At 40.2% G+C, this 16,306-nt stretch overlaps 2 protein-coding genes across 9 annotated transcripts in view; one reads left to right on the forward strand and one right to left on the reverse strand.

The window, feature by feature from the left end:
- Positions 1-14,019, reverse strand: part of GON4L (gon-4 like) — a 92,802-nt gene extending 78,783 nt beyond the window's left edge. For 3 of the 8 annotated variants that reach the window (XM_072637814.1, XM_072637815.1, XM_072637813.1), the window contains exons 1-2: positions 13,913-14,019; positions 11,335-11,865 (exon numbers count right to left, since the gene is read on the reverse strand). In XM_072637814.1, coding sequence (XP_072493915.1) covers positions 11,335-11,830 — 496 coding nt within the window. In that variant the 5' untranslated portion in view covers positions 11,831-11,865; positions 13,913-14,019. Of the gene's footprint in view, positions 1-11,334; positions 11,866-13,392; positions 13,473-13,627; positions 13,709-13,760; positions 13,852-13,912 lie in introns of those variants that run through there. The other 5 variants (XM_072637820.1, XM_072637816.1, XM_072637819.1 and 2 more) reach the window with 4 other exon arrangements.
- Positions 14,020-15,084: 1,065 nt separating this feature from the next.
- The window catches only part of SYT11 (synaptotagmin 11), a 33,325-nt gene continuing 32,103 nt past the window's right edge, over positions 15,085-16,306 (forward strand). The window contains exon 1 of the mRNA XM_072637824.1: positions 15,085-15,360. Within this exon, the coding sequence (XP_072493925.1) occupies positions 15,327-15,360 (34 nt within the window). The 5' untranslated portion in view covers positions 15,085-15,326. The remainder of the gene's footprint in view (positions 15,361-16,306) is intronic.

A 16,306-nucleotide genomic window follows, 5' to 3' on the forward strand; every position in this document is an offset into this window, starting at 1 on the left:
TATTTTACATAGTGCTAGAAATGCTGGCTAAAGCAATAACATAAGAAAAAGAAATTGAGGGAATAAGTATTGGCAAAGAGGAAACAAAATGATCACTTTTTGCAAATGATATATGGTGGAATCCTCAAAAAACCTTAGAGAATCAACTAAAGAATTAATTGAAACTATTAATAATTTCAGCAAGGTTGCAGGATATAAAATAAACCCAATGAAATCATAAGCATTTCTGCATATCACCAACAAATCCCAGAATGAAAAGATAAAAAGAAAAACTCCATTTAAAATAACTACAGAATGAGTACACCTGCCAAGACACACACAGGAACTATATGAATACAAAAACCTAAAATCCTATGAAAACAAAGACCTGAAAAAATGGAAAGATAATACTTGCTCAGAGGTAAACCAAGCCAATATAATAAAATGACAATACACCCTAAATTAATTTACTGATTTAGAACCACACCAACCAAGCTACCAACAGATTACTTAATAGAGCTAGAAAAAATAATGAAATTCATCTCAAGGAACAAAAGATCGAGAACTTCAATAGTAATAATGAAAAAGTGTGAAGAATTAAAACCTAGGAGGACCAGATTTCAAACTATACTACACAGCATTAATCATCAAAGCTAAGTTACTGGTTAAGGAATAGTGAGGTCAATTAGTAGAAAAGATTAGCTACACACTATATGGAACCAGATGAGCACAGTAACCTAGTGTTTGATAAACTCAAAGATCCCAGCTTTTGGGTAAAAACCTCACCATCTGAGAAAAACCACTGGAAAAACTAGAAAGCAATATGAAAAAACTAGGCATATAACAACATCTTATATTGCATACCAAGATAAACTTCAAATGGGTGCAAAACATAAAAAGCAATATCATAAACAAATCAGAATAGAAAAGAAGAAAATACCTTTCAGAACTATGGATAAGAGAAGAATTCATAACCAAACATAACATAAAGAGAATCACACAAGATAAAATGGGCAATTTTGATTATATAAAACTGAGTTTAACCAGTGCACCTAAAATTAAAAGGAAAGCACGTAATTGGGGAAAAAAATCTTTGCAGCAAGTTTATCTGACAGAGGCCTTATTTATAATATGCAGGGAATTATTCAATTTTTTAAAAAGAAGAGCCTTCCCTAATTGAGAAATAATCAAAGGATATGAAGAAGCAATTTTCAGAGGAAAAAAATCCAAGCTAGCTATAGCCATATGAAAAAATGTTCCAAATTACTATTAATTAGAGACACCTATACCTATCAGATTGGCAAAGATGACCAAGAAAGGAAAATGACGAACACTGGAGGGGATTTGGGGAAACGGGAATATTAATGAACTGTCTGTGGATCTATGAACTATTGATCTATGTGGATCTATGAATCTATCTATTGCTGGGAAGCAATTTGAAACTATAGTGTAAAAATTACTAAACTATGCATACCCTTTGATCCAGTGACACCATTAATAGGTCTATACACTACAGAAATAATTTTTTTTTAAAAAAAGAGGAAAAGGTCCCATATACACAAAAATATTTGCATCTAGGTTTTAATTAGTGCAAATAATGAATCCCTTAAAATGGCTGCATGTATTTGAAGTCAAATAATTATATAAAATATGTAATTAGTTCCAGTCCAATGAAAATATGCAGTGTGAATTAGAATAATGTGACCACTTAAGGGGAGTCTTAACGCACACTAATCAGGACCTACCTGTCCAGCATTTCTTTTTTTGGTGGCAAAGAACTGGAAACTACAGGGGTGCCCATCACTGGATAATGGCTAAATAAATTAGGGTATATTAATTTAGTGGAATAGTATTGTGCTATAGGGGATGGTTTCAGAGAAACAGGAGGAAGACTTGTATGAAATGAAACAGAGTGATGAGCTGAACCAGTATAACAATTTGTACCACACCAATAACAACATAAGGACAAGCAACTTGGAAAGGCTATCCACCTTCTGACAGAGAGGTGATGAATTCAGGATGCAGAATGAGGCATATTTTTTGGACACAGCCAATACGAGAATTTGGTTTTGCCTGACTATGCATTGTGCTTTTCTTTCCTTTTCAAAGGGGGAGGGAGGTATAAAAGAAGATAGATGTTTAATTTAAAAACAAACAAAAAAAAATCTTTCTCCTGCCTTGGCTTTTGCAAAACAACTCTATCCTGGTTTTCTTCCTACTTCTGCAGTGATTCCTTGGTTATTTTTTCCTCCTCCAAAGGGCCATTCCTCAGCTTCTCTCCTTTCAGGAGTGAGTGCCAATTCCCTCAACTTAAATAATCATCTCTATGCTTTTGACTTCCAAACCTACCTCTCCAAGCCTAGCTTGTTACCTAGATTCCCACCTTGTATTTTCAACTGCATACTATAAATGTTTTCTCTCAGTCTTCCTCAAATGCAACAGATTGAAAACTGTACTCATCTGCTCACTCAAAGGCATCTTCCCATCTCCATTGTCCTTTTTTCCATTTAAAGGTACCACCATTCTTCCAAGTAACCTGGCTTCAAGACCTTAAAATCATCTTTTTCCTCTTCTTCCTCAATATCAATCAGCATATCCTATCAATTCTTTCTGAATTGCATGTGTCATATTCACCCCCTTCTCCTTCATTTCCATTGCCACTATTCTATGCCAAAGGTCTCATCGCTATATACTTGGAAGCACAGTTATCACAGTGAGAAATATAAGAATCTAAGAAATCATCTAGTCTTCTTAATTTGCAATTAAGGCAAATGTAGCCAAAAGTTAGGACAACTTGTTCAAGGTCATATAGTTAGCCTAGACCTTAAGAGACCCAGGACCCCACTCTTCCCACAAGTGGTCCCACCTGACCAATGCAATCTATTCTCCCATTACAGTTATACTTCGTTTAACTGTGCTTCCCAGATACAGTGCCTTTAACAAACTGAAGGTTTATAACAACTCTGCATTGAGCAAATCTATTGGCAAGTCCAACAGAATGTGCTCATATCATGTCTCTGTTACATTTTGGCAATTCTCACAATGTTTCAAACTTGTGCACTTTTATTATATCTGTTATGGTTATCTGTGATTAGTAATCTTTGATATTACAATTGCAACTGTTTTGGGGCACCAGAAATTGCGCTCACACAAGACAGCGAACTTAATAAATGTTGTGTTCTGTCTGCTCTACCAACCAGCCATTTTCCATCTCTCCTTGAGCCAAACTATTCCCAGAGACAAAACGAAATTGAAATTAGGCCAATTAATTGCTTTACAACTTCCTGTAAGTCTTCAAGTGAAAGGAAGAGTTAATCCCTGTGGAAAACTTCAGGCTGTCTTATTTTAAAAAATTGTTACAGCCACCCCAACCTTCAGCATCTATCAATCAGTAACTATCAACATTGAGGCAAGACCAGCAAGCAGATTATGACTCACTGAAGGCTCAGATGATGGCTAGCATTCTTAGAAATAAAGTATTTTTAAATTAATGTATATACATTTTTAAAGACAAAATACTGTTGCACACTTAACAGACTACAGTACAGTATAAACATAATTTTTATATGCACTGGGAAACCAAAAAAAAAAAAAAATCATGTGACTCATTTTATTGAAATACTTGCTTTATTGTAGTGGTCTAGAACCAAATCCACATTCTATCTGAGGTATGCCTGTATTCTTCTCACAAAAAAGCTCCCACTTCAATGAAACTATTCTCCTTATCCATGGAATATGTCATATTCTCCCTGAACCTCTTGACATATTCAAATCCCATCTCTATCCAAATCCTACTTCTTTGAAAAAATTTTACCTAACTACTCCAACGCACTGAGTTCTCCTTAATCTCACATCAAAGCAACAGCACAATGTAGATTTTACTCCTAGATCTCACTAGATATTTGACCTTGAATAAGTCACCTTGTACTTCTCTGAACCACAGTTCTCTCATCTGTATATGACAGGGCTGGACTAAAATAATCTCTTAATATTCCTTCCAATTCTGAAATCCTGTAATTCTTAAAGCATCTTTATTGTCCTTACCACCCTTTCTGGCTAAGAATCATTATGTTGCTTTATATAGTTTTCTTGTTGCTTCACATTTGTTCATGGTGTCTGAATGAAACTATGAGCTTTGTCATAGCCCTACAGACGCTAGAAAAATAAAAAGCCCTCAATAAATACTTCAGTATCATAGAAGTTAAATTTGGAAGAGACTTTTAATCTCTTATGTAAAACAGGAAGCTTTTCTACAGCACCTTTTACAGATGGTTGGATATCAATACTGTCATGAGGGACTCAATACCTATTCAGTTGACTCCATTTTTCATCAGCTCAAAAATGTTCTTCCATTTGTCAAGCTGAAATCTGTCTCCAACTTCTAGCTATTGCTCCTACTTCCATACTATGAAGTAAGACAAATTCAACTTTCATGATATCCTCCAAAAATTTAATGACACCTATCTTTTTCCTCTCTGTCTCAAAATTAATATCCAATATTCATTAAATGATTATTCATAATAAATTCTCTAATTTTTCAGTGTCCCTTTTGAAATGTGGTACCCAGAACAGAACATAATAATCCAAATATGACATGGTCAATACAGGAAAAATAAGCAGTTATATTTCTCTTGTCTTAGGACATTATTTTTCTACTAATCTAGCCTAAGATTACACCAAAAATTTTTGGAAGCTGTGTGTTCGTTCTCCATTGCCAAAGAAGACCATGCCATCAGAGAAATGATGACATGACTTGTACTTGACTTTGTTTTTAATGAGGGAGGGCTGTGCAGATCACTAGCCTCACTTTTCCTCCAGAGCCATCTGAGTCCAGTGACCAGATATTCATCAGAATGACTGGAGATGACCCAGGATGAGGCAGTTGGGATTAAGTGACTTGCCCAAGGTCACACAGCTAATGAGTATCAAGTGTCTGAGGTGAGATTTGAACTCAGGTCCTCCTGACTCCTGCACTGGTGCTCTATCTGGTGCAGCACCCAGCTGCCCCTTTTGGAAGCTACATTAGTAAGGTTGACCTTAACACATTACTGGATTTAGTCCATCATTCCATTCTGTTGAAGTTTTCTTGAATCTTAATTCTACAATGAAGGCTTCTTGAATCATCCTCTAAACTCCTAAAATTTTGTGTCTTTCTTTTAGTTATATTTACTTTATCCTATTTTATAATAGATTTTTGTGTATGTGTGCATGTCCTTTATTCTCTATTCTTAAGTTCCTTGATGGAAGAAATGATATCTTATTTAGTTCTGTGTTACCTTCAAGAAAAGTAAATACAAAATACTTACAAAGTAATTTGAGAGGAGGCTATTGATAACTGGAGGGGACAAGAAAAGCCTTTTTCAGAAGGTGACACTTTCTGAGCCTTGAAGACTAACAGGATTTCTAAGCAGAGGCAAGACAAGGGAAATATATTCTAGGGAAAGGGAAGAGCTGGTACAAAAGTCCAGAGGTGAAGAAATGAAACACTATGCATGGGAAACATTAAGTAGGGTAGCATGACTGAAACACAGATAGTAGGAAGGGAAGTAATATATAATCAGCCTGGCCAGAATCAGATTGTAAAGAATTTTAAATGTCAAACACAGAAGTTTATCCTAATGGAAAATGGGAGCCAGCTGGACTTCTTGAGCAGAGAAGGAATGTCAACTTAACACCTGCATGATACACCAATTATGTGGATACTAAATTGCCATTACTCCAGGCAAGAGGTGATAAAATGCCTGACAGGGTGAGGAGGGAGAGAGAGACAGAAATATGAAAGATGTAAAAGTGGAATCAATAAGACTTGGCAAATGATAGGTTAAGGGAATAAGGGAGAGTGAAAAGTTAAGCATGACTGCTGAGTTTTTTAACTTTTTGAAGCGTTCAAAAGAATTAGAGAAATTAGGAAGGGGAGTTTCTTGGACATATGTGGGGGCAAAAGAAGGAGAAGAATGAATTCTGTTTTGGATGTGCTGAATATGAGATGCCTACGGAACATCCAGTTGGAAATGTCCAGTAAGCAACTGGTGATGTGGTACTGGAGCTCATGGAGAGACATATCTGGTCGTCTTCTGCTCAGAAATGATCATGGAAACTGTGAGAGCTAATGAGATCACCAAATCAAAGAACAGAGAGAGAGAAGAGTACCCAGGGGAGAGCCTTAGGGGATACTTAGCATAAAAAGATAAAACAGGGAAGAAAATCCAATAAAGGAAACTGAAAAGAAGTGATCAACTGGGTAGGAAGAGAACCAAAAGAGCAGCGTCAGCAAAACCCAGCACAGAGAGTATTCAAGAAAGCAATGGTCAAAAGAGACAAATGGTACAAAGAGGTCAAGAAACATGAAGACTGAGAACAAGCAACTGGATTTGGCAATTAAGAAATAATTCTTGACCTTAGAGAGAACAGTTTCAGCTGAGGGACAAATTCAAAAGCCATCCTGAAAGAGACTATTACAAGTGAGAAGAAAGGAAGTGACTGCCTTTAGAGAAGAAGACTTTTTCTAGGTCTTTGACTATGTAAAGAGTTAGAGATATACAGGCTGCTGGTAGGAGATGGCAAGGTCAAAAGTCAAAAAAAAACTGCAAAAAAAACTGCCCGGTCTTTTTTTTTTAATGCCCAGGAAATATGATTTTTCATCACCTTTCATCTTTCAACAGAAGCACTGAAGGGTTTACAGTCTCCTCCACTGCCTTAACCTTTCAACTACAAAGATTTGTAGTATATCAAGTGAAGAGAACATGCCTGTTATCTCTTTGAAATCCAAAAGGGAAAATTCCTTTCAAAACTGGAATTCTGACCATTTAAAATGGGCCAATGGAGAAGGAAAAAGGGAGTTGGCTCTATGTGGCTACTCCTGACTTTTTAATCTGCCTTTTCCTTTCCTTTCCCTAGAGATCTGAGTTCCCCAAAACTCTATCTTTGGCATTCTTCTCATCTATAATCTCTCCCCTGGTGAACTAATTTGCTTTTATAACTTCAAATACATTTATGTAAATGTCTCCAAAATCTATAGCCTCAGAATTACCTCTTTAGCTAGTTCCATACTCTCACTTCCAACTGTCACAATGCTACCTAAACTCAACATATTCCAAACTGAACTCCCCGAAAACTTCCTCTTCCTTCTGTCTTCCCTACCTTTCTTAATGGTACCATTGCTCTCACAATTCTCACTCATACTTGAAATCCTGGAGGTATTTAAGACCCTATCATCACAGTCCATTAGATATCTATCATTTCTCCTGTATCTGTCCCCACCTTGCTAATGTCACTGACACAGTGCTACTTCAGACCTTATTAGCTTTTGTCTAAACTGTTATAATAGCATTTAATCACTCTCCCCACCTCTAGTTTCTTACTAATTAAAGTGTTTTAAACCTGGATCCTTGAACAATTTTAGTATTTTGATAACTGTACTTCAACATAACTGATTTCCCTTATAATGCTATTAATTTTATTTTATTAAAAACATTGTTCTGAGGAGTCCAGAATCTTCACCAAACTGCCAAAGGGGTTTACATTAAAAAAAAAAAAAGTTGAGCCTCTGTTCTACTCCATCCTGCATGCTACCAGATCAAAGAATCACAAGATACTGAACTGGAAGGAACCTTAGAAAATCTAGCCCTCATTTTAAAGATGAGAAAACTAAGGTCCAAGAAGGCAAAGAGAATTGCCCAAGTTTATGCAGACAGTAAGCAGAGCCAGAATTTGAAACCAGATCTTATTTCTCCAAACCTAATGATTTCTCCACGGTACTATGATGCTTCTACTGATGCTCTCAATAGCTGAATTCTAAACCCAAGTTACTGGGCAAATGAAATTTGCAAATGTAAATGGGCAACAAACTGGAAGTAATACATTTGTATATTTCAGATTGAGGCAATTCAATTAATGTGCCTTGGTAACCCATTATATATACCATCAGGTATATATAATCTTCCATTTTCCTACTTTCAAATGTAAGGCACTTTCTGATGGCTACCTTGCAGCTCAAAAACCTCCAATGCTGACTACTGAAAAAAGCTGAAAATTCATTCAAGTATCTTCACAATCTGGCTCAAATGTGCCTTTCTAGTCTCATCTTCTTCCTACCACCCTTCGGGTGAACACACTCCTGACAAACAACAATTTTCCTCTCCCCAAACATCCAAAGCTTTATAATCTCCATGTCTTTACTCACATCATTCTCCATGCCTGGAGTGTCCTTCCTTCCTGACCCCAAATTTCTACCTACTGAAATCCTACCTATTCTTCAAACACTCAATTCTTCTGTGAAATCTACCTGGCATATAGTAAGTGTTCAAAAAATACTTATTAATTCCTCCTCCCAAAACTATTTATTCTCTCCTCTGAACTCTCACAGAATTTTGTTTTTGCCTTTCATGTATTTATCACACATTATTTTGCATTACATTTTAATATGCTTATTATTTTCTTTTGCCTAACAGACTTTAAATTCCTCCAGAGCCATATGTATTTTTCAACTTCATAGTCCCCAACTCAATATCAAGCATAATAACTAGCAGATAGTAAAAACTCAATAAACATTTATTTAATTAATTTTCATCAAGCTTCTGAGCTACTATCAGTAATTTTTGAGGATGGTGGAGAATAGGAAAGAATGAGATGTAAAATATCTTCCCAGTTTTCAAAAGGGGAGGAAGGGAGATTATTCCTACAAATTATAGCCCAGTAAGATTAACTCTGATTTCCACTGAAATTCTAGAAAGATTACTTAGATGGATAATGTATGAGCATTTAGACAGAGATTATAGGATCATAGATTTGGAGCTGAAAAGGACCTTAAGAGGCCATTTACTACTACTTCTTCATTTTACAGGTGACAAAGCAGAGGTCCAGAGAAGTGAAGTGACTTGTCTGAGATCAGACAGGGACTGACAGAGGTGAGATGTGGACCCAGGTCCTTCCATTACAACGCCCTTCCCACTAAACCATGCTGCTTCCCAGGCACACTAAATACAACAGCATCAGGTCACTTCCTTATTTCCACTTTTAACAGTATTACTAGATAAAGAATAAAAGAAACAAACACCTACTATGTGCCAGGCACTGTGCCAAGCACTTTACAATTATTACTTCATTGGATCCTCACAAGAACACTGGGAAGTAGATGCTATTATCCCCATTTTGAAGATGAGGAAGCTGAAGCTTGAGGTTACATGACTTGCCAAGGGTCACGCAGCTAGTAAGTGTCTGATACAGGAATCCAGGACCAGTGCTTTATAAACTGTGCCACCTAAGCTGCAGCAGATATAGTTTATATTAATTTCAACAAGCTATTTGACAAAGGTGTTAGTGATAAACTTGTAAAAAACAGGAATGAATAAAGTAGGTCGGATTATAAAAGAATTAAATGGATTTGAAAATACTTAAACCACTGTATCCAAAAAGTGTTGAAAAATGGATCAATGTCAACCTGTCCTCAACCCATCAATGACTTGGATAAAGATGAAAATGGCATGCTTATATCAAACCCAAAAATATTTCAAGCTAAAACAATAAACTATAATGTGCTGCTGAATTTAATCAGGATAAATGTGAAGTCCTGCATTTGAGTTAAAGAACTCAAATACAAAATGTAAATTTGTTCACTGGTAGTTCATATGAAAAAGATAGAGATTTTTTTTTTTTAGTTAATTATGAGTTCAAAAGAATCAACAGTGATGTGATGCCAAAAAAAGTCAGTGTGATCTTAGGCTACATTTCCGAAATACTGTATAGGGTATACAAGCTTCTATACACTCCCCTTCTATTCTATACTGATTAAACCACAACTAGAATACTGTTTTTCAGTTCTGGGCAGCATATTTTAAGAGGAAAATTGACAAAGTAAAGTGGAACCATTCAAAGGTTGATCATAATGGCGATGGGCATGAAATAATGTCACAAGGGAAAAAGATAAATAACAAGAATAATAGTTAACATATATATTACACTTTAAGATTCGCAAAGTACTTTATAAATATCTCATTTCATCCTCACAACAACCCTAGGAGGTAGGTGCTATTATCAGCACCATTTTACAGATAAGGAAACTGAGACAGATTAAGAGATTAAAATGACTTGTCTAGATTCACACAGCAAATAAATATCTGAAGCCACATTTGAATTCAGGTCTTTCTGACTCCCAAATTCAGCACTCTATCCATTACACCACCTAGATGTCCAAAAAACCGTGATGTTTATAGCCTGAAGAAGAATTAGAGGACTGATCAGCTTGAATATTTGAAAGGTTATCATGCAAAAGAGAGATTAGACTTATTCTGTTTAGTTCCAGAAGACAGAACTGGAACCAATGGATAGAATATAGAGGTCAATATCAGCTCAACATAAAAACAAGCCTGGTAACAATTTAAACTAACAACAAAGTGGGCTGTCTAATGACTAATGAATTTGCCATTACTGGACATGTTCAACTAAGGGATAAATGATCACTTGTTAGAGATGTTGTAGAAGGGATTCTTGGACCTAGAATGAGGACAGACTAGATGACCTCCAATGTATCTTTCAAATCTTAATATTCTCTGATCCTATTATTCTTTCCAAGTGGGACAAAGAAATTGTCCCAATAAACAGAATTTACAAATACCAAAATAAGAATTTTTAAGACTAAGAAATTGAGTGCCTGCTCTATGCAGGGAACTGTATTTTAGTTAAATACTCTGATCAAAACACAAATTTATTTATATAATTCGTGACTAGAAAATTAAAATGAAGTCAAGGAAATTTAATGTGTTCTACAACCACTGGTCCCAATCTAATTACTGATTCCAACTTTTTCACTCTACCAAAAAAACTCTCTGGAAATACCAGTAAAGGTACAATGGGTTTAAGAGTGCTATAAGAAGTATAGCACTCAACTGGATATAAGATAATCTTCCTCATCTGTAAAATAAGAGTTAGACTAAATGAGCTAAAAACCTTTCTAATTCTGAAAATCCAATTCTAATTCTAATTTTGGATATGATGGAACATAAGTACTGCAGAGCCAACAAACTAATTCCAAATAACCCAACAAAGCAACAAAAGACTTTCTTCCTGTAAAAGAGATTCTATCTGCCACCATGCTTCAGAAATTCAGAATACACTATCTTGGGTAGGTACCAGGATTGTAGACCACATAATGAAAACTGCTGCAGTGCAGTAGTGAAAATGTTGGTGACTACACAGCAAACTTACTGAGTTACCTACAAGATAACTCCTCTGAAGACAGAACAAAAGATAGTGAATTAAACTGAAGCAAGACAGGTTTTAAGTCAGACACAAGAAAAATTTTTCTCACAGTTTTAGAAAACAGAGATCTAGTGACCACACTCAGGATTCATATCTTACCACTTTCACTGTTAATCTTCTCACATGCCTCTGTGGAGGATGAAGATTCCTTCAAGTTTGGATGATCATCCCGAGGAGCTGGCCCTGGCCTAAGTGCAATTCTCTTCCCCCTTCTGAGGCAAGTCCCCTGGATTTTTCCTTTAGTGACAGTGATATTACAAGGCTGAGAGGACTCCAGGGAAGGAAGGTTGATTTCCTGAGTGTTGGAAACATCAATAGCTTCTAGAATTGCTACATCTGTGTCCTGAGCAAGCAACCTGGGGGCAGATGGATCCTCCTTATGAGTATGGTCACCAGCATCCTGCATAGGCTGAACATCCAAGCCTGGTGTTCTGACATGGCTCAGCCCCCAGGGTAAGGACACTGTGCCCAAGTCTGTAATTTGGTCAGGTTCTGGGGTAGTAGCTGATTCTAGGTCTAAATGGGTCTCCTCCTGGCTGTCTTTATGCTGAGGGGATGATATCAACGTAGTTCTCCTCTTCTTACAAGGAAGCATTTTAAAGGTAAGCAGAATCCCAGTTCTGCTCCATCCTGAAAAGACAAGAACAAGTACTCAACATTCCCGTGCTAATTAGTGATAATTACAATAACTCAAAGAACTGCAATGCTACTATATTCATGATCACACTCATCCCCATTAAAAGAACTAATTCCCTTAAACAAAAGCACCTGTCAGTGTTCTCTTCCTTGAACTACAAGCAGAACCCATCTATTCCACAATTAATCCCAGCACCATACAAGTACTGATATATACACAGCTCAGCACCATACTAATTTGTTTTCACATCATGTTCTTAAAAGCATTCTTGTGTCTGGTTTAACAAATCCAGAGGCCTTTAAAGACGGAAGAAGCATTTTTCAGGGCTTTCCCATAACAATAGGAACAAATATAAAGTCCTGAACTTCACAATTATGCTAAAAAAAATAACTACACAAATTTTAAAATAGTAAAAATATGATTTAATAGTTCATATGAAAAAGACCTAGGGATTCAGATGAATGCAAACTCAAAAGGCCTTTCAACAGACTGACTATTTTAAAAGCTAACACAAACTTAGGCTCTAAAAGTATGGCATATAAAACAAGGTTGAGTAGCAGTCCCACCACACTATAGTGGTCAGAAAGGGACACTAACAAGTTGGAAAATGATCCTGATGGTGAAAGATCTGTAAACTATGTTATAAGGACTGATTAAGAGCATGGGCACTATTTAAAAAAAGGACTTGGGGGAACAGGATAGCTGTTTTCAAATAATGGTTGTTATGAGATTTATTATACTTTATGTACCTTCAAAGGTCAGAATGAGGACAAAGTGGGAGAAGTTAAGGAAGGGAACTAGTTCAATATAAAAACTTATAACAATGAAAGCTTTTTAAAAATGTAATGAGCTGCCTTGTGAGACACTGAGTTCACTCTGCAGCACAGCGATAAAGCAGAATCTAAAAGGACCACCTGTCATTTGTTGAGAAGACGCCTACACAAGGATGGTCTGACAAGATAATACAGCTCTTAGATTCTAATGTAGACTGTAATATCACATGGGAAACAGAATAACGAAGAGGGGGAAAAGAGCTGTTGTCTATGTCAGGAATCCCTAGGTACAAGTTTGACACGTAGTTACCTTGGCAAGTCAGTTACCCTCTCAACTCCTACCCCGCCCCCGAAAATTTTCTAAGACTTTAAGTTTCAGAACAGTTTTCCATCTGCACTGAGCAGGAAGTTTCTTCACAGTGAGTTCCCTGAACGGGTGAAATCCTGGGTCAGGGCACCTCCTCCTACAGGCACAAACACTAAAGATTGTTCCCCTTAAGTCCTCCTTTTCACAGATGAGGGCACCGAGCCCTGAAGAGACGACGTGACTGGCCCAGGGTATCCCAACCCTTAGCGGGTCCTCCCACTCTAATCCGGTTATCTCTCGATGGAACCCCCAAGGTAACAACTCACAAGGGCTCAGTAAACGCTTAAGTCGTCAGCGCTATGCTGGGGGGAAATCGGGATTAGGATATCCTAGCCCAGGACTGGACGGCACCACAAAAGCGACCCAACGGAGTTACTTGCCCAAAGTTAGTCTGTCGAAGGAGCTCGGACTGGGACCCAGGGGCCAAGCACCGCACAGTGGGATACACGGCAAGTCGGTTCCCACAGAAGTCCCCTGGCCCCCCGGGGACTGAGGCCACGCAGCCACAAACGGCGGGGGCGACTGCGCTGGGGCAAGGCCTCAGGGTCCCTGCTCCTGGAAAGTGGCCTCAGGCCGGTGTTCGCCTCCCCGCCCCGCCCCCAGCACCCCCAGCACCTTCCCAGGCAAGGGAACCTCCGCACGCCTCCAAGCCTCGGCTTCCCACAAGCCCCCTGAGGCGAACGCCGACTGCCGAAGTCCACCAGGTGACCCCTGACCTCCAACTCCCGCCTCCCACCGTCCCTCATACATCCTCCTATCGGGTCCGTCTGTTCTCAGCTCCCTCGCTCCATGTCTGTTTCCGGGATCTAACACTCCCCGACTTCCACCCCCCGGAAGTCTCTTTCCCTCGCTCCCGCCTGCCTCTTTCCCGCCCGGACCCCGCGACCCAGCCACCCTCACCGGCCGGCCTGAGCCCGCGGAAACTCCGCTCAGGCCACCACAGGAAGTCACTCGACGTCAGGGACGGATGTGCGCGCCCCCGAACCGCGTTCCAGGAGGTTGGTCCGAAACTGAGCATGCGTCCGTGTCGGCCGACATCTTGAGTCGGGGCAAAATGAAGCCAGAGCGGACAAGTTTGTCATTGGCAAAAAAGTTAAAGGGACGGATCCCTCGGAGTCTCATTTCTTCCCCATCTCCCACCCTCAACGGAGAGCTGACATTTTGAAGTGCACGAGGAGGGCCGTTTGCTGGTCATGGCATGCAGGATTTGGGATCTGGAGAATTGAAAAATAAAGCGTTAACTTAAATGGTTTCCAAATACAGTAACTTTCCAGGAGCAAAGTCAGTGGGACCTTGGAAAGAGATTCAGGGACTGTATTAAATAAAAAATACATCAGACATTGATGTATTTATGCATTATGAGCTCCTACAAGGACCTAGGAGGTGAAGACATTATAAGACACCTTCCAAAAATACTAAGATTTACTTGAAATCTTGGTGAATTTCATGTAGTTTTTAAAGCAGGATCCATAACTAAAATGATGCTGAGAGTGGGTGAATGGAATTGTTTTTAAGGGAGGTGTTTCTGTTTGGGAGTGGTTTTTTGGTTTTGTTTTGTAAATTTATATAATAATGTGATCCCTAGAAGGATGACTGGAGAGAGGATCAGAAGGACGTGATTTTTTAATACACAGCTTTGGTGGTTTGGTCCTTCATCGCTAACATCTAGAGTTTATGAAGGGTTCTACAATGACACTCTGTGGTCACAGAAATGCACCGAACAGCAATGATCTAATCAATAATGAAATTCAAAGTCTGAAATTTGTTTTTCCACTTCTCTGTGTTCCTTGTCACCCAGAACATTCTGTCACTATTTTAAGACCTAGTCATCCGAGCTATAGGATTCCCTATGATAATCAAGGAAAGAAAGATTTATATTGCCAGTCTCCTCCTTCTGGCCTCTGGATTTTTGCACTTTTCCCAGAATACTCGTAAAAAGGCGGGGCCTTTACTCCAGGAGCTTCGAAACTAGGCGTGGTCTCTTCTTCGGTATGTTTCGGAAAGTAGAGGGACCTCCGGTCTGAGACTGTTCGGAGAGGGGCGGAGCCTTCTGCCTGGGACTGTTCGGAAAAGGGCGGAGCTTACCTCTCCTCAGGACCAGTCTGGCTGCACCTGCATCTTTAGCTCAGAGCATCCTAGAGCATCTTAGGTGGACCCGCTGCTGGCACGGGGAGGCCAAGCCATCGCAGGGGAGGTCTTTCTTCCCTGCTGCCCATATTGGCGTCTTGCAGCTGCGGCCTTGGCACTAACGGAGGGGTTCAAGAGTTCTCAGGAAGCTGGGAACCCATTTACAGCCAGTGCTGCTGATTACGCCATGGCCGAGATCACCAATATTCGACCCAGCTTTGGTGAGTGGGGCTTAAGGAAGCCGGGGGTGGTTAGAACCACAGCAGAGGAATGAGTTTGACCGAGATGGGGTGTCCGACCCAGAAAAACCTAGAACAGGAATGCTGGGCAGCTGGCAGCGGACAGAACCCTGGACCTCGGAGATGTGGACCGCAGGAGTGGGCAAGGCCAGGACTGGCACTGGACCAGAGCTAAGTAGTGGAGGGTGGGGGCGAGAAAAAGGTTTGAAAATCTTTCCTGGGTCACTGTCAGCACTGAGAGAGGTGAGAAGCAAGTGCACAGCGTAGTTGAACCCCTCCTTTTGGGGTGCAGGTGAGGGGAGGCCAAACCCTCCCCCTTAAGGCACGAAGGGCGGTGTCCCTTCTCCTCCCTACATCATAAGGCTGCAGGGGAGGGAGGTGGCACCGGGGATGGGGTATTAAGATGGCAGCTTGGGGATTGTGGGCTGAGTGGCTGGCAGCCAGGGGAGGCGGCCTCCCAGGAGTGAGGTTGGGGGAGGGGGTGCAGGAGAGGAGCAGTCCCGAGCCGTTCTGCCAGACCTCTTGGACTGACGGGCTGTGCAGCCCTCCTGGTGGCTTCATTCTGCGTAGTAATGGTGGGGTCTGCCCGATGCTACCTAATGGCGTTTGGCGATGCTGGGCCGGGAGAATGACGTGATGTCTATTTCTAGGCTGCCAGGCTGCGCCCCGACTCTCCTTACCCCGGCCTTTGTTCCCTGGCTCCCCCGGGCTGGCGCTGGGAGAGCCGCGGGAGGGGGATTCGAACCCTCGCCAGAGGGGCCGGTGCCGAAGCTGGAGGAGGAGGGGCGGGAGAGGCCGGGGCCCGGGGGAGGCCGCTTTGTGTACCAGAGAAAGCATTACGTCATCTCGGAGCGGCCCGTCCCAGCCCAGCCCCACTTGGCCCCTGCTGGATAAGCTACAGCCCTGGGGGAGGGGAGAAGAGAAGAGA

The sequence above is a fragment of the Notamacropus eugenii genome, chromosome 2, assembly GCF_028372415.1.
Source record: "Notamacropus eugenii isolate mMacEug1 chromosome 2, mMacEug1.pri_v2, whole genome shotgun sequence".
Taxonomy (NCBI): domain Eukaryota; kingdom Metazoa; phylum Chordata; class Mammalia; order Diprotodontia; family Macropodidae; genus Notamacropus; species Notamacropus eugenii.